This window comes from Artibeus jamaicensis, unplaced genomic scaffold (assembly GCF_021234435.1).
Source record: "Artibeus jamaicensis isolate MK-2021 breed Jamaican fruit bat unplaced genomic scaffold, CSHL_Jam_final contig_519, whole genome shotgun sequence".
Taxonomy (NCBI): Eukaryota; Metazoa; Chordata; class Mammalia; order Chiroptera; family Phyllostomidae; genus Artibeus; species Artibeus jamaicensis.
Window position 1 is genome coordinate 1,650,338 of NW_026521871.1, and position 18,684 is coordinate 1,669,021.

The following is an 18,684-nucleotide window of genomic DNA, read 5'->3' on the forward strand; positions in this document are numbered from 1 at the left end:
AGTTCTGTTTGTTTGTTTATTTTGTTCCCAAGATTCCACATATATGTGAAATCATATGGTACCTTTCTCTGACTGACTTATTTCACTAAGCATAATAACCTCTAGGTCTACCCATACTGTCACAAATGGTAAGATTTCATTCTTTTTATAGCTGAGTAATATTTTTTGTATATAGGTACTACCACTTTTTTTATCTACTCATCTCTTGATGGGAGCTTGGGTTTCTTCCATATCTTGACTATTGTAAATAACACTGCAGTTAACATAGGGGTGCATATATCCTTTCAAATTAGTGTTTTAAGTCTCTTTGAATATATACCCAGAAATGGAATGATTCATAAACAATGCTATTTTTCATTTTTGAGGGTCCTCCACACTGCCTTTCACAGTGGCTGCACCAGTCTGCATTCCCACCAACAGTGAAAAAGGGTTCCTCTTTCTCCACATCCTCACCGCCACTTGTATGTGGATTTATTAATGACAGCCATCCTGACAGGTGTAAGGCGATATCTCATTGTGGTTTTCATTTGCATTTCTCTGATGATTAGTGACATTGAGCATCTTTTCATGTGACTATTGGCCATTGTTAGAGAAGTGTCTATTCAGATCCTTTGCTCATTTTTTAATTGGATTGCTTGGTATTTTGTTGTTGAGTTGTTTGAGTTATTTATAAATTTTGGATATTAACCCCTTATCAGATGTTTCATCAGTAAACATCTTCTCCCATTCAGTGTTTTTTTTTTTTAGTTTTGTTGGTGGTTTCCTTTGCTGTGTAAAAACATTTTAGTTTGATGTAATTCCAGTTGTTTATTTTTTTTTCTTTTGTTTCTCTTACCCAAGGAGATATATCAGAAAAAAAAATATTGCTAAGAGAAATGTCAGAGATTTTGCTGCCTATATTTTCTTTTGGGAGCTTTATGGTTTGGGGTCTTATGTTTAAGTCTTTAATCTACTTTGAGTTTATTCTTGTACATGGCATAATAAGGTGACCTGGGTTTGTTTTTTTTTTGGGGGGGGTCGCATGCATGTGTCTGTTCAATTTTCTCAAAAAAGAATTTTGAGTTGAATTGACTCTGAAACTCAAGTGGACAGCATAGAGATAGGTCATCCTAGGATAAAACATACCAACTTCTCTGTTTTCCTCACTTGGTTCATGGGAATAAAAATATCAGTCCCTTCTACCCCATGAAGAGATGTATGACCTGGGACAAGATACTCAGGCTCACTATAGCCTCACTTTCTTCATCTGAAAAATGGAGATCAGAGCAACTACTAACCCTCACTGCCTAGCTCCCTCAGTCTTTAATGTTTGTCCTTGCTACGGAGATACACAGTCCTCTGCAAGAGCAGTGGCTATGCCACTGTGTGCACTTTTGTTCACCCAGGACCCACCCCAGGGCCTGACACTTACTAGGATCTTGGTGAAAATTGACTAAAAATGAGAGCAGTTTGCCTAGAGAAGAGAGGGCTGTAGGGGCCACAGGAAAAGCTCTCATCAAGTCCCTAAAAGGGACTCACTGGTGAGAAATGAAACACGTCCTTCATGCTGCTCTGGATTCAACCACTAAGACAAGACACTGAATCTGCAGAGATATGTTTATTTCTGTTTTAAGATGAAATGGGCCACTTAGACAAGTAATGACTTTCCTGACTCAAGAGGTATTTAGCCACCTGTTGAGTCAGGGAAAGGAGGAAATAAGAGTTTGAAAACCACTTGACCATAGTTTTTAAAAGATTCCATGTTTGAGTGGGTATTTGAAATAAACAAGTCCTTTCCACATCTGACATTCATTCCTTTCCAGTTTCCTTCCTGCATTCAGACAGCCACTCACTGAATGCTTCTCGACGTGCCAGGAGAGTGTTGCAGGGGACTGGGTAAAAGTTTGAGTTCTCTGATAACCCCTGGCCTCAGAGACCTCATGGTCTTAAGAGGCTATAGACAGGAAAACAAATAATTATAACAACGGGATATTATTTTTCTACATATAATAGATAACTTACATATAACAACAGGATGTCATTCTATTATTCCACATCAACACTTGTTTCGTTTGTCTTTAATAGTGTACCAAGACTTGTGGCGAAGGCTCCAGGTACCGCAGGGTGATGTGTGTGGATGAAGAAAAAGGCAGCGAGGTTCATGGCATGCACTGCGACAGCAGCAAGCGACCTGCCGACCGGGAGAGCTGTAGTCTGCAACCCTGCGAATATGTCTGGATCACAGGAGAATGGTCGGAGGTACATCCTGGGGATTCTGTTACTGTAGTTTTCAGGGAACAGAGTGATGAAGGCAGGGATGTGGGAGACTTGACCCACTGGCCAGTTCTGCCTATGAGCACCGAGTCCTCCAACAACAAGTCCCTCCTCCTTCCCAGGCCAGAGCCCCACAGGTACATATTGGGGGAGATGCACCGGGTGGTCTGAGCTCCCCTCAACTTTTCATTCCGTGATTCATCTTGATGTCCTGTTGGTGTGAGTAGGAAGAAATTATTACATGGGCTGCAAATTCATGAAATGCTTCTCAGTGCCTGAAAAGAACTAAGTATAAGAAGATGTCTCAGTGTCAGGAAGACAAATCAGTACATGGTGTGTAGCAGGACAGGCTGTGTCCCACTGCAGCTGAGGCTGTGCAGAAATGCAGGCCTGGTCTTACCAAACTTGACTTTTCAAGAGAGGGCACGAATCTGGAAGTAAATGTGAGATCTCCTAATGTTAAACTGTGGACTCAGATTATTCCATTTGAAACATTGGAGGGGGCAAACCAGACACATTCATGGGCCAGATGTGGGTTACCCATTTAACAACCTCTGATTCCAAAGAACAGAATAATTCTCCATATTATCCAAGGAATCTCAAGTATCTTTTTTTAATGTTTTTAAAAATTTATTTTTAGACAGAGGGGAAGGGAGGGAGAAAAAGAGAGAGAGAAATATCAATGTGTGCTTGCCTCTGACATGTCCCCTACTGGAGACCTGGCCCACAACCCAGGCATGTGCCCTGACTGGGAATTGAACCAGTGACCCTTTGGTTCACAGGCCTGGGCTCAATCCACTGAGCTACATCAGCCAGGGCCTCAAGTATCCATCTTTCCCTATCTCCTCCAGATACAGTGCCTATCTGGACACTTTTATTATTAATCCACCAATAGTAATAATGGCATGATTATATTCTATATTCAAACTTCATGATATTTTCAAATACTGAAAGATCTATAACATCAAAACCAGTGGCCCTTTGCCCCCCAAAAAATCTAGAGATGGGAAAGGGAAGCACCTGGGCTCATAGCAAAGGTGCTCGCTGTCACTGGGTCTCTTCAAGTTTGAGTGTGTTGAGTGTTTTATTATTTCTGTACTAAAGGTATACTAAAGTCTTTTCTAACTCTGCATCTCCGTCCTTCCCTCTACGCCAGTCATTTTGTCTTCTGTCCCCCCAGGGGGACATTTGACAATGTCTGGAGACATTTTGGGTTGTCACAACCTGGGGAGATGGGATGCTCCTGACGTCTGGTAGGCCAGGGGTGCTGCCAACCCCCCGGTCATTCCCGGGACACTCCCATCACCTGAGCCAGTCTTTGGTGTGTTGCTCTTATTCTGCCAAAAGAGTTTTGGTTTCTTTCTAAGATTTGAGTCATGTTACCACTACAACTTTAATAAAACCTTAATCTTAACCCCTAAAAGGTGAGATGTAGAGGATGATTTTTTTAAATGAAAAAGAAAAAATAGCCTACCACATATCTGCAAATTCTCAGATGTATCAGAGATTCAGAAAAATCTACAAATGTGCAAAGTTTAGAGGGTTGGAGACAGGGCCTCCCACAGGTGCAAGGAACTAGAGGAGGGAGGGACCTGCACAGGAAATGGTGCCAAAGGGACAGAACCGGAATTCCCTCTAGAAGAGCACTCTCCGCTGGCGTTCTGGGTACTGTGGTCTGCACACAGCCCCACCTGAATCCCAGAAGGCTGCGGCCAGATTGGAAAGGAGGGGTTCCCTCAGCCCTGGCCGGTACATCTCCCTGTTGGGCCTGAGTGGATAACTGAGGCAGGGAGCCCACAATCTTACTGTTTTATTTTACATCACTGTTATTTTCCAAGTAGAAAGTAAGCCACATTCATGGTGAAACGAGCATGTGACCCCAAAGCAAAGAGAACCAACAGTAAGGTTTTCCTGCCCTTGCGCCGCCCTCCCCTCCCCAGAGGGAGTCTCCTACATGTCTAACCTCTGGTCCGAAATGCACTAAGGAGACCAGAGGCAGCACGTGTTCTTTCCAGATTCTTTTCGGAGATGTGGAGGCCTCAGAATAAAACCTGACCATGTTTGGGTTCAGTTCCGTCAGCAAAGGCCTGCTTGCCACTGCATCACGGCATCGGTGGCCACGGGGCTGCTTCAGTTTCTGTTTCGCTGGGATCCAGTTCCCAGGACTTGCCTTCCTTCTCTGACGTGCAGCCCTGTTGGAATTTGTACAGACTGAGGGCACGGCACCCAGTGCTGGGGTGGACACTCTAAAATACCTACACCTAGAACAGGGCATTTGTTAGCCACCTGTCCACACATGAAATGCCCCAGACTAGACTCCCAGGGCCCTGGCATGATGTCAGCTGGGTCTTCGGGCATTTGAAAAGCACAGCCAAAGAAGGAAGAAATGTACCCACAGCATCGTGTGTGCAGGTCTCGAGCCAGCTGGAAGGAATGCTCTGCGTGCTTCTGGCTGGGCCTGTTCGTCCCCCGCCTCCCCATTCCCTCCCAACCCCCCCACCCCAGCTGCCTCAGGGGACGGCTTCAGGAAAAGACTTCTCCCTGGAAAAGTTTCAGGAAAGGAAAGCCATGTGGCTTAAAGTAACAGCTCAGGGGATGTTAGGAAAGAGCACACTGTGGCTTTTAATGGCAAGTAGGAACTGATGGAAGCGTCGGTCCCTCCCCCCAGAAGAGCAGCACACACCACAGGGGGCTGGCTGCCCCTGCTCCCACCCCTGCCCCCGTGCCCTCCTCAGGGAGCCTGAAGTGACACCCGCACTGGGGATGGCCAGTTGTCTGGTGACTCTGACTGAAAACATCATCAAAACTAAATTTGTTGTAATTCAGACTTACTTTTAAATAATCTATTATATAAAATACTTAGCTGGGGGTGTTGAAGAGACTATAAGCAACCAATTAGATGTCCCATCACAGAAGGGAGCTGGGACACTAATAAGACATTTGTTCCTTCTCCTTTTCTGTATCTCTCAGTATTGTTAAATGCATTCTAATTATGGCAAAAAGGCTAGATGACTGCATGAAAGAGAGGGAGAGAGAGAAGCAGAAAGGTAACATTTTAGTCAATATATGTGGCCACGGAGAGGGAAGAGAGAAGGACATTAGCTGGAAGTCAGATGGAAAAGCAGGGGGCATTGACTAGGAATGGAAACTGTCCCAGGGTCCTCTTTTGGCTGAGTGCTTGGATTTCACATTCTTCTCAGATGGGCTCTGGCTCTCTCTCCATCCCACTTGGTCAGTTCTCTGTTGTGGTCATTGTAGGTTTAGAAAAACATGCTTTGTCAGCCAGTGTGTGGGTTGTCATTGAACCAATGACAGCTGGAGTTCAGCCCCCACCTTTGCCCTCTGCCCTTGAACCCAGAGAAGAGACTTGAGGTCCCCCCACCCACCGCACAGGGGCAGTGGGAGCACTAGACCCACGCGGAGGTGGTGGCAGTGCACGTCATGTAGGGCACCTGTGTCCTGCGTGCTAGGGGCTGCTGCTCCAAGCATACGGGCTAATAAGCTGAGAGCCTCGGCAGCACTGTCACGGGTTCAGCCTGCCAGGTGGGGTAGGGGTGCGCTGCGGCCGCCCCCGGGCCCTGCTCCAGCCTCTCCCCTCCTCTCTCCTCAGTGCTCAGTGACCTGCGGAAAGGGCTACAAGCAAAGGCTCGTGTCCTGTAGTGAGATTTACACCGGGAAGGAGAATTATGAGTATGGCCACCAAACTGCCACCAACTGCCCGGGGACACAGCCCCCCAGTGTGCACCCCTGCTACCTGAAAGAGTGCCCCATCTCGGCCACCTGGAGAGTGGGCAACTGGGGAAGCGTAAGTAGATGGCTGAGTTATCAAATAGGAAAGCTTTTGGATTGAAAACCCTGTCTTAAAAGTGGCCTGCCTGACCTACCCAGAGTCATTCTTCTAGAAGAGACCCTGATGAGAAACAGCAGTTAGCACTCGAAATGGGCTCCTTTGGTGGTGTGGCTGGTTGGGTGCTTAACGTACACGCTCTGAAGCCAGGCAGCCTTTGCCTGATTCCTGGTTTGGCCACTTCCCTGTCCGATGACCTTGGTCAAGTTCAGAACTTCTGAGTGTCAGTTCACTCATCTGCAAAATGGGTGTCTGTGATTCAGATGGAAGTGGTTAACACAGAAAAAGCACTTAGATTATAATGACCTGTTTTAAGTTTCATATATTCTCCACAATTTAAGATTGAAAAGCACCCAGCACTTTGTCACTTAGTGAGTTTTAGTTGCTGCTCCTGTTGCTAAGAAGTCTGTGTGTTCTAGTTCTTCTGCATGGCATCAGGAATTCCTCATTGCATTAGGGGTTACAGTGAGGATATTTTAAACTGGAGCTGCACTGGGAAGTCTCCACAGCCCCTGGCCTCTTGATTGCTCAGTGTCATAAAGTGACCAGGCAAAAATACAGGAGCAACTGAAAACCACTAGCTTTTGAATCCTGGCTCTACCATGACCTCGAACAAATTTCTTAACATTTGAGCCCCAATCTCCCCTCTGTAAAAATAGAATAATGGAAGCGCTATCTCAGGGTTACTATAAGGCCTAAATGAGAATATGGAATTATATATATCATATGTATGAATACGTAAGGAACTATGTATGTAGGTAGGTAGATCTACATAAATGTGTAATATAAAGCTCAACACAGGGATGGGTCCATAGTAAGTGCTCAGTTTTCTCAGCTATTTGTTTTGGTAACAGAGGTTCTAAAATGACACCCTGTACATGCCGTCGGGCCCGGGGCACCGCACCATGGAAGACCAGGCCTCCCGGGTTCAGGGACCGTATCACTGATTCTGCTCTGCCTTGTAGTGCTCGGTGTCCTGTGGCACTGGAGTGAGACACAGATCTGTGCAATGTTTAACCAATGAGGACCAGCCCAGCCACTTATGTCCCGATGATCTGAAGCCAGAGGAGAGAAAAACCTGCCATAATACCTATAACTGTAAGTTGGCCAAGCGAAGCCATCTTTTGGAAGCAAGAACAGGGTTTCTCTATTTGTTCGCCTTCCCATTTTGGAAATGTAAAGTTTATTTTACAGAAGTTGTCCCCTTGCCCTGACTGGTGTGGCTCAGTTTGTGGTGCAAACTGAAAGGTCCCCAGTTCTATTCACAGTCAGGGCACGTGCCTGGGTTCTGGCCAGGTCCCTGCTTCTGGGCCTGCAAGAGGCAACCAATCAATGTGCCTTTGGCACGCCCATGTTTCTTTCTCTCTCTCCTTCTCTCTCCCCCCTCCCTTCCTTTTTCTCTCTCTAAAAAATACATAAATAAAATCTTAAAGAAAAAAAGGAAAGGAAGGAACTTTCCCCCTTTTCTGAACAGCTTCAGTGTAAACAGTTAATTCACTTCATAAGGAGGCACAGCCTACTGTGGAACATCACACATCATTTTTGCATCTCACTTTTTCTAGGCGAGTTACCCCAGAACTGCAAGGAGGTAAGAAGACTGAATGGTGCCACCGAAGATGGTGAATATTTTCTGACCATCAAAGGAAAGCCCCTGAAGGTGAACATCAGACGCCAGGCCTTATTCCTCAACCGTCTTCTGAGTGAGTGACCCTGGCTCTCAGCTTCCCCTTTCTGAGCCACCCCCGTGGGGTTCTTTCTGGTCTGCCTTTCAGATATTCTGTGCGGGGATGCAGTCTGACCACCCCAAGGAGTACCTGACCCTGGTCCGTGGTGACACTGAGAACTTCTCCGAGGTCTATGGGTACAGGTAGGAGAGCTCAGGCCCAGAGGGGCCAGGCCCCCAGAGACCCCTGGAAACACCCTCCCATCCTCATCAGATCGTTCTCCTTGTGATGCAGGTTGCACAACCCCACCGAATGCCCCTACAACGGGAGCCGCCGTGATGACTGCCAGTGTCGGAAGGACTACACAGCAGCTGGGTTTTCTAGCTTCCAGAAAATCAGAATAGACCTGATCACCATGCAGATAATAAGTAGGTTCAGTGGGACATCACGTGTTAATGTGTTCATGCGTCTCTCCATTCAGTGAGCATGGAGGCTGGGGCAAGGAGCCCAGGATGCAAAGAGGGACTTACTGTCCCGCTTAGTGTCCCTCTTACTGTCCTTTAGGACTTGCTGTCCTAAGCCCCCTGAGGTCAGGCTTGCTCCTTTCTGTTCCCTGCTGCACCTCAGCCTGGAAACTGCTCTCTCAGACGTGTAATGAATAAACGAAGGGAGGAGATGTAAGCATATTGAAAGGGCCCCATTGCAGTGGTGGAGTCAGAGCAGCATCCTCAAAATACGACATCAAAACTGAGTCCCCAAGGCCAAGTAGGAGCTGGCCAGGCAGATGCACCTGTGTGGGCGTAGCAGAGAAAGAGCAGGTGCAAAGCCCGGAACGCACACAGGCACGCGGCCCGTCCACTCCCCACTGCTTCCCCCGGCACAGTGTGACACGTGGATGGGCACAAAACTAATTTTATTTGATTGTTGGTTGACACAGAAAAAAATGCAGCAAAGAACTGCCATACTTTTCAGAATATAACACGCACTTTTCCCCCAAAATTTGGGAGGGAAATGGAGGTGTGTTTTATAGTCCAAATGTAGCGTACCTGGCTCGTAAATGTAGTTTACATTTACATTGGTGAAATATTATGTTATTTATGTCATTAAATATTTTACCACATTTTTTGCTTCAAAATTTTTTCCTCCTCTAAAACCTAGGTGCGTCTTATGGTCCGGTGCATCTTATAGTCCCAAAAATACGGTACCTTTTTTTAAACTGGCCTGCGAGTGGACTGATTTCATACTCTGGCCAACACTGCAGTTTTGTTAGGGGCATTCATCACAGGAGTGGTTAAAAACAGCTCAGATAGCCAAACAGAAATAATGGATAATTAATTTTCCTCATTAACACCGCACCCATAATACCACACCACTTTCCTCTTGAGGTGCATTAAACTTGATTTGTGCCAAGACAGTGCTCATTGCTTTTAGCTGGACCGATCAGGGCTAATGGCAAAGGGTCTGCAGTTTCTCACTTAGAAACACCCCACCACCCCCACATCCCTGCTGCCCCCCAGCTTCTTCCAGGGCCCCTTTCCTACAGGACAGGGGACCCAGATCTTCCTCGCACCAAAACAGGGTTAACTGCAGAAGATCCCAGAAAGACAAGGCAGAAAGGTGAAAGTCTGCCCCTGATTCCGGTTCCACCAGCAACAGCTTTGCAGGGTTCTCAGCCTGCCTCCTGGCCCCCCAATTGCAGAGCTGGTCTCAGGAGCTACAAGATGGTTAAAAACATAAGCATTGTTTTTATTGGCTTAAAAAAAAACTAGAAGTCAACCCCAAACTTGAGAAACTGCCATTAATACTTTCAAGATGTGGGTTCTAATTGCTCCACATTTTGGCAATAATAGTGCCTGGGCCACGGGAGGACAGAGGAAGCCGCAGGGAATAACTCTGAAGTGGCTGGAACGCTTTTCCAACTTGCTTCCCAGGTCCTGAAGTCTCGCAGGCCAGCCCACGTGCAGGGGCTCACAGTCTTCCCATTAGTCTCCGTTTAAGCAAGGCAGTTCCCATATTTATTTATATAGGAATGAATTCCAAAGCCATCCTGAACCCCCTTTTTGGCTTCCTTGCGGTAAGGAGACAGGACATAAAACCCGGGGAGAGGCTCTCAGAACCACAGTATAATGAGGAAAAAGCCAGAGCACATCTGGATCCATTTGCTCACTAATCATACTTTTTGTTTTTTCCCCTCTCCCACTCCTCTTACCACTTCTCTGGCTATTCTTCTTCCCTGTTCTCTCCTTGCTAATATCCTGTCCCTTCCCTACTCTCCCCCTGTCACCTCTCTTCTCCCTTTAACCCGTCTCCAAACCCCACAGCCACTGACTTACAGTTTGCAAGGACAAGCGAAGGGCATCCTGTGCCTTTTGCCACGGCTGGAGACTGCTACAGCGCCAGCAAGTGCCCACAGGTAAGCTGGGAGCCCGCCCCCAGACACCCTGGGCGGCTTCTGTGCCTGGGAATGCACTCAGCACAGCTGCTGAGGAAGTGGGCTTGGCTCCTCAAATGCTCACAGCTCTTCAGTCTAGTCTGATTCTACTCCTAGGACTGTTTCCTAGGAAATGATTACAGCTACCTGCCAACCCTCTCCATTTAGCAAAATGCATCTATTACAATGGTGAAAATGTAGAAACAAATTAGATGGTGGATACTGGATGGCTTGGTTAAGCAAATGATGGTAGCTAATAAAATGAGTATTATAAAGTCAGTGACATGCTGGTAAATGTTTAGTGACTAACTCTCCAAGGAAAAGAAAAACAACAACCCTGCTTTGTAGCATTTGCCGATTTCCATGGTGCAAGTATCTTCCCACCACCTGCTTTACTGATTTCAAGCCATCAACATATGTCACTAAATGGAGAGCTGAGGAGAGATACGATCAGCTCTCAACAGCCAGTACAAATGCACTCCAGCACCCCACTGTCAGCGCTAGAAAATCCCAACTACTACATGATATAGAAACGCTGTCACCCTGACTTCAGATGTATATAAACCACGCAGTGTTCAGAGCAGGAACACCGCGTCTTCCACTGTACTCGCGCCTCAGCAGCACAGCCGATGCAGTCTGCCTGCCCACGTTGCAGTTCCACACCCTCGTGCCTCCTTAGAGGTGTGACAGGTTTTAACTTGCCTTCTGAAACATGCCGTGACCCTCAGCCTGGGCTAACTCGGTAAGACAGCCACCAGTCTTTGCAAGAATCTTCTGCAGTGAGAAGTCAGGACGAACGATGAGTTGGGTGATTCCGGACAGGAGAACTTGGCCCCTATTTTTTCTTTGGCTTGCATCAGTTCTTCACAAGGCTGTTGTTACACTCTGTGTCTGGAATTTCCCACTCTGCCTGTGCACCTTGGAAAGGCTCGAGATTGGGTGATGCCTTCCGAATCCCAGGATAGATTTACACCCAACCACAGGGACCATCCAAAGACAAACACATCTGAATTTTCTTGTAAGAAGTATTTTCTCAGCCCCAAGATTTAGAAAGCATTGCTAAATGTTTTAGAGAAGTGAAAAGGAAGCTCTCAGGGGTGAAAGAAAATAAACAAAAGACATAATTGTAAAAAGGGCCTTTTCTCCATTACCCAGGAATTGAAAACTTTTGAAGTGTAGTTTCTTTAGAGTAGCTGATGACTCTCAAAACCCCACAGGTAAGGGCTTCATTCCAACGGCTAACAGACTGGTCCTGTCCCGCCTTTTTCAAGTCTCAGGGTTCTCCTTTCCACATGCACATCCTTTAGGAAGCTTAAGCAAATGGAGTTCATTTGCATTCATTTGCTTTAATAATTCATAAACAAATGAACAGATTGATTTGCTAAATCCTGACACTGAAGCAATTGCTAAGTGAAAAACCCCAAAGCCAGTGAAAGGCTAATTTGTATTTTTTTCCAGCCCATTCTTCAAACCACATTGGGTACTTAAAGAATTCTTCTCCTTAAACATTTATCGAACACTAACTATATAAATGAAAGGCGTGAGTTTTTCAAATCAGTTTTCCAGGAAAGGGCCGGAACGCAGGATCATGTGGGCTGCCTGAGAGCAGATGGTCCACCCCGACCTAGTGAGCCCACAGACCCCGGAGCAGGCGGATGCTCTGTTTGACAGTCTGCTTCTCTCTCCTCGCCCATTGCTGGCGTTTGGGGGGGGTTATTTATTAATAAGGTGGATCCTCCAAAAGCCCTCACCTGAAAATATAGCCAGATTATCTTTTTTTTTAAATCCTCATCAGCCCTGACCAGTGTGGCTCGGTTGCTTCTCAAGGTCACTGGTTCAATTCCCCATCAGGGCACGTGCCTGGGTTGTGGACTCGGTCCCCAGTTGGAGTGAATGCAAGAGGCAGCCAACCAATGTTTCTCTTTCACATTTATGTTTCTTTCCCTTTCTTCCTCCCTCCCTTCCTCTCTCTCCAAAAATAAAGACACAAAATATTTTAAAAATAAACAGAGGGGAAAATTCCTGATCCTAGTGGATATGACATTATTATTCCTTTTTTCGAGGCTGGGATGAGTAGCACTGATTGTGTTCACCAGGCTGTAGGCCCTGTGCCTGTCAGTTTCAAGTCAGCGCCGTATGTAATCCCTGCAGTCTCCCTTGACAGGAAATGCTCCCTGTTCACAGGTAGGAATACTGAGGTGTGGAGCATTTCAGCCACTTGCCAAACCCACGCCTCTGGTGCTCAGTAGAGGCTGGATTTGATCTCAGGTGTCTGAGTACACACGGCAGGCATCCCTGTCTGGCTGTTTCCTGGCGAGATTTCTGAAGAGTTCACTTTTGTCTGAGCAGAGGACAAACTCTCCGTCTAAGGCACACCCTTTACAAGCTTTTCTGGGTCATCAGTGTATGGATGACTCCATTATGTTTTCTCTTTTAAATAAGCAACAGAAAGTAGTAGGTAAAACTACTGCCATTTAGACTCTGAAGATAAGGCCTTGGGGGCAAAGATGTCCCAGACTAGAGCTCGACAGGACATGAAGCCTTTATTCCTCTGGCAGTGCCAAACTTCTAGAGTGCCAATCATCAGCTAGGGCACTCACTGACAATGCAAATCCTGAACCAGAAAAGGAGGAAAGAGCGAGGAGGAAGGTGTGTTCCATTCAGGTGTATCACCTGCCCTGCTCGAGATGGCAGATCTGTGTGTGGAGTGTACTCAGACACTGAACACCCAGGTCAGGGGCTAGAGGGGCATTCTCAGGCTAGGAGCCGGTTCAGGGGACTGGACCCTCCAAGCACTTTGACATCTAAGCAGATCCAGTTGACCTGGAGTGCAGGTAGGACAGGCAGTGTGCCTAGGAAGCAGGCTGGGGAGGGAGAAATGAGAGGAGTCCTTGGCAACAGTGTGGTCTGGTCATCACACGGGTGTGGACGCACCCCTCAGGGCAGGGGTGACAGAGAGATAAGAACTTGGTCTGGTGGGACATTCTGGCACATAGAAGCCAGATTGAGGAGACAGTCTGGCTATGTGCCAGACAACTGGGCACACAGAAGCCCGAGGAGGCCAGGCAAGGGAGGGCTCTGCACCTCAGTACTGTTACAATCAGGGACACTTGGGTGTTGAGGCTGCTCAAATTAACCACCCCCAACACTGCAGAGTGCTGTCACAGAATAATTTCCAGAACACATTTTAAAATATCAGTTCTCTCCGGATAATGAGTTAGGTGCACTATACATTCTATCTAACCCCCTGTTATTGACAGGTTAGATCTGAGAAAGTTAATTTGTATGTCAGGACCCACGGAATTGAGGCTGCCCGCTGTGGCCTGGCAGATGTCACAAATCTACACCTAATTCAGCCTGAACTTATCGCAAACCCCTGTCAGGGAAAGCTAACATACCAATCACAACCCTCCAGCTCCAGTTTAGCTCGCTTACCAGACCCTATAAAATAGGGCTGCCACTACCTTCTATTTTACAGATGGACAAGCTGAGGTTCTCATGGGTGAAAAAATGTGCCCAGTGGCTCATTGCCGGTGTAAAGAGCTTTACATGGCCCTGTGAACTTACACAGGACTGATTGGCTGTTGAGTCTCCAGATCGCGGCGCCTCCTTGCTTTATTAAATAAAGACTTTCGACAAAATACTGAGGTGTAAGGAAATACTGAAGTGTAAGGAAGGCTCAGAGAGGAAGCATTCACCCTGAGCATGTTCGTGCTGAACATTTTTAACTTCGAAACTGTTCATGTGGAGAAAGAAACCTTAAGAAGACACTATTTCAGTTGCCTCTGCAGAGTAATTTTTGAAAGAGAGAGGGAGAGAACAGAAACAGATGGGAAGAGCAAGAGAAAAATCGCTACCGCACCGTCTCCTTAGAAATAAATATGGAAACTGCCGAGGTCACGTTTCCTAAGGAACCCTGGAGATTCTTGGAAGCTGTGGGTTCCTTGTGCCCAGTGGGGGCGGCCTGGTCCCAAGGACCTGGAGCAGGCCACGTGCGCCCTCTGCTGGACATCCTGGAGACTGCGCCTCTCCTTTGAAGTCCCGCCCTGCTGTGCTTAGTAAGGCAGTGTGCCCAGAGCTGAAGCCCAGGAAGCTTTGGCGGCGAGATCTTGTTAGAAAAATTACACTGTGGCATTTTGTTCCTGAAGGAATCTGATAATTATGAGCAACATCAGGATTGCTGTGTTAGGCTGAGAGTGAAGACTTTGAAGTCAGGAAAATCTGAGTTGGATTCGCACCGCATCCTGAAGAAGTTAATCACCTCTGCTGGGCCTCAGTTTCCCCATCTGTAAAGAAAACTTCTTTCATAGAGCTCTTGCGAAGATGGATGACATGATGTTTGTAAAGTTCCTGGCCCAGACTTACACCCCCCCAAAAAAAAACCCTCAATAATTAGTAGCTATCGTTATTAATTACTACCCATTTCCTTTCAAAGTTACGTTTTAACAACTTGGGCATCACGTGGACTAAAAATCTCTTGTATCGTCTTATTTTTCCAGGGTCGTTTTAGCATCAACCTTTATGGAACAGGCCTTTCTTTAACTGAATCTGCCAGATGGATATCACAAGGGAACTATGCAGTCTCTGACATTAAGAAGTCACTGGTAAGGGTCCTTATTAGCTGGGGGGTGAGTTTTGTTTTCTCTCTTTAGTCCTGGCCTCTGTGGTGGTATGAATGTGCTTCCCCACTTCCTCAAACCATTTTTCAAAATGTTAGAAAATTTAGGAAATAAACCAAAGGCAAAGGGTATATAGGTGAAAGCAAGGAAGAGAGCCTTGCTTGTCTCCCAGGGAATTCTCCCTGCAGATGGGAGCCTGTGAACCAGTCAGGTCATGAGAAGGATGCTGCCACAGAGCTGGAAGCAGCACGCAGCCACCAAGAGAGTGTGTGTCCGACTCCTTGCAATTAGTCACCGTAAGATTCCCTTTTATGAACCCAGGGAAAGGGATATTTAAGAAAAATTGAGATGCGGAGGGGGCTGAAAGGAAAGGATAACTTAGGTCAACTTTCTGAAGAGTCAGAAAAACAGTTTCTACAATAATGTTTCTCATGCTCTTAAATCTTACTACTCAAGGCCTGGTCCATGTAGAGCAGTGATTTTAAACCTTTTTTCCTCTCGTGGCACATATAAACTAATTATTAAAATTCTGTGGCACACCCAAAATATATATTCTGCTGATCTGACAAAAATACGTGAGGTATAATTTTGATCCATTCATAATCCACCATTATTGTGTTGGATGTTGTCATTTTGTTATTTAACAATCTAAGGGAAAAGAGGTCAGTGCCCCAGACTAAATAGTCAGGTATTGCATGTTTTAAAAACTCTTGCAGCACCCTGGGGGGAAAGTCACTGATGTAGAGCATCAGGATCACCTGGGAAGTCGTTGCAGTGCAGTTTCTGGGGCCCCAGAGCCTCTGAGTCAGCTTCTGCAGCTGGATAAAGTTGCTGGGTGATTCATTACCACGGTACAGCTTAAGCCCTGACCTTAGCCTGGATGTACATTAGAATCACCAGGCAGAGTTGAAAGTGCAAGTGCCCTGGCCCCGCCAGAGTCACTGAATGGGAATCTCTGAAGCAGAGGCAGAATCTGGAGTTCCTGTGGCAGAATGACCACCCTGACCTGTGGACAAGTGGGAAACTTGCCGGAGGACAGCCCGTGGCCCCTGTCCTGCCTCGCTGTGACCCCTACCTCAGAGTCCCCTCAGAAATGGGAGGACAGGAGTGGGGAAAAGAGAACTGGAAAGTAGGGTGTTATTCCACAGTAGGGTTGCCAGACAGAATACATCGTGCCCAGTTAAATTTGAATTTTAAATAAACAAGGAGCAGTTCTTCCTGTGCCTTAAACATCACATGAGGCGTGCTTATTCTAAAAAGTATTTGTTATTTGAAACATGGCTCTGTTGGGCATCCAGTATTTTTATTTGCTAAACCCTATTAGAATCAGACTATAAAGAAATAGCTCAGTCTGCTTCCCCCGGGACAGGAAGAAAGACCCCACTGTAACTTCCCAGGAAAATCCAAGTTTCTTGATGCCTCATTTTAAGCTGCCGGGGTTATATTTGTGTTTATGAAAAAAAGCTAACTCACTCCCTCTTGTCTCTAAGCCAATTGATTACCTGTAATGTAATTGATTGCTCATAAATTAATCATTATATACTTTTCCTTGCACTGAGGAATAAAGACAGCTGAGAGCACACACGTGCTTTAGAATGTGCCCTGAAATTGTAATGCTCTTTCCTACCCCTCCGGGGTAGGACCCTGCCATCCAGGGTCCATATATTATTGTGTTTTCAGTGACCCATGGGAACAAAAAATAATTAACTGCTCCAAACATGGTCAGACATGAAGCATGATTATGTGGGAAGTCATCTATGTAAACTGTGTAACATAAGTTTCAACTCCATTTGGCAGCCAGAGTCAATATTGCAGTTTTACTCGGGAAACTAAAAATAATTATAGCCGGGAGCACCACTTTATGGAAACAGTGATTACTACCAGGCCAAAATCAGAGGCTGCTCCCCAACCCTGAAGCAAAAAATAATTATGGCAGGAGCGCCACCTCGTGGAAACAATGATTGCTACCTGGCCAAGATCACAGAGCCTTGGGCCAAGTTCCCCATGTGCTGGAGGGAATTGGTTCCACAACTGCCTGTCAGCATTTTCTTTTTAAACCTTGGTGTTCCGTGACAGCTCAGACAACCTGAGCTCAAAATTAATCTCCTGGGACTGCAGAGCATTCCTCATGCCTCCTCTGCACTGAGAGGTCTCTAGCTAAGAGCAGGCTCTAGAAATGCGGTTCTCTGGGCCTGACATGCTGTCCAGTCCGCAGAGACCCATGCGCTAGGGACGCTCCGTGAAAATGCCCCCCCCTCACCCTTAGCCAAAGACACTCAGAAGGAAATTGCTGTTTTATTTCCTTCTTGACGAGTTTCAGTAAGCACTGGGATATTACAGGTCGGAGTATAGTATACAGGAGGGAAATCTGTGTGACTCTTCAAACCCGTGTTCCCCTAAATCAGTGGTTCTCAAACCCGAACCTGCATGAGCACCCCCTCCAGGACTGACTGAAACACAGCCAGCAGCGGGTCGGCCCCAACAGGACATTTCCAGCAAGTGCCTGGGGGATGTGATGCCGTGGTGAGACCAGGTATTGAGAACCACCAACATAAGTTAAACCAAATACAACCTTCTTTTCAAAGTTACCCCTTTTAATTGACCTGAACAACTAGTGTCCCATGAAACGCTCTTTGGAAAAGTACTCCATGCCCTCCTTCCACCAGGACCAGCCCTACCCCCAAGTCACTTGCCCCTCAGGAGTCACAGCCCTCTCCCAACTGCCCTGCTTGGACTCAGCCCTCAGATGGTCACTCCTCACTGCCCTTCACTTTTCTGCTGAGAGCTACAGAGGGAAAGAAACAAAGAAAACCTCAATTTTCCAAACCCACTGGGCAATAAAATGTTTTTTCCAAGCAAAACTAAAGGAAAATTCTAGTCATTCAGGGTAAAACTGAATCTCCAGAACCACATGGAGGGCAAGGATGATGTCTCACCATCAGGAACAAAACTGGTAAAAATAAGTCTCAACATTAGTTCATTGTTGCCTCCCATGTCTGTAATACAAAGAATTCTCCTATTCTTAACTAATAAATATAGTTTCATAACCAAAATAGCTACTATTTACTGGGCAAGGTATATACATCAAATCCCATTTCTCCAGCCCATAAGCTCTGATGTGACGGAAGTCATTCATGACCTATTGGCATCCTTAAGACCACCATCTCACTCGTTCAGCCTGGGGAGAAGGTTGGCCTGGGATCAGATCTGGTTGCTGGGGTCAGACCAGCTACAGCACTCACAGAAATCCCATTTCTCTTTGTGCTCATCAAATTCTTATGCAGGTAACTTGAGAAGGTGGATAGAGTGTAAGTGAGTGTGTGATGTTTTTGGTGGTAGAACTCGTGCACCCCTCCCACCACTGCCAGCAGCAGCCCAGCCCATGGCAGCTGCAGAGCTTGACCTCTGAGCAAACTGTTAAGTTGGATCTCCTGAGCATGCGCTTCCTGGCTCTGCCGTGTTGGTGTTGCTAAAGTTACTTACCTTCTTGGGGGCCTTGAGTTCTTTATCTGTAAAATAAGAAATCTTGGTAGCCCTTATCCCATGGTGTTCATAATAATGAGTTAGGATAATAAATAATAATAAAGCTGTTTGCATGTCACAGGACAGTCCGTGTGCCCACTATTAATATTAGCCATTAAAGTTACAACATTTTCATAGCCCTGAGGCTTACCATAGGTTTTAGAAGTTGGTGGACGTGACAAAGGAAGCAGGCTTGCTTGAGATAAAAAGCAGAAGGTCAGGTCTGATCCAAGGCTGAACTTGGACCTGGCTAGAACACACAGCACCTCGTGGATTCTGTCCACGCGAGCTCCCACCCCACCCAGAAGTGAGGCATGTGGGACACCGCCTTGGCCCAGGGATGGACTT

The 18,684-nt window shown here is 46.5% G+C and overlaps 1 protein-coding gene across 3 annotated transcripts in view; it reads left to right on the forward strand.

Annotated features, from left to right (window-relative positions):
* ADAMTS9 (ADAM metallopeptidase with thrombospondin type 1 motif 9) overlaps window positions 1-18,684 on the forward strand; it is a 184,180-nt gene that overhangs the window by 152,180 nt on the left and 13,316 nt on the right. For all 3 annotated transcript variants that reach the window (XM_037136121.2, XM_037136122.2, XM_037136123.2), the window contains 8 exons: window positions 2,065-2,238; window positions 5,864-6,058; window positions 7,066-7,198; window positions 7,663-7,757; window positions 7,873-7,967; window positions 8,059-8,192; window positions 10,086-10,177; window positions 14,695-14,799. In XM_037136121.2, coding sequence (XP_036992016.2) covers window positions 2,065-2,238; window positions 5,864-6,058; window positions 7,066-7,198; window positions 7,663-7,757; window positions 7,873-7,967; window positions 8,059-8,192; window positions 10,086-10,177; window positions 14,695-14,799 — 1,023 coding nt within the window. The remainder of the gene's footprint in view (window positions 1-2,064; window positions 2,239-5,863; window positions 6,059-7,065; window positions 7,199-7,662; window positions 7,758-7,872; window positions 7,968-8,058; window positions 8,193-10,085; window positions 10,178-14,694; window positions 14,800-18,684) is intronic.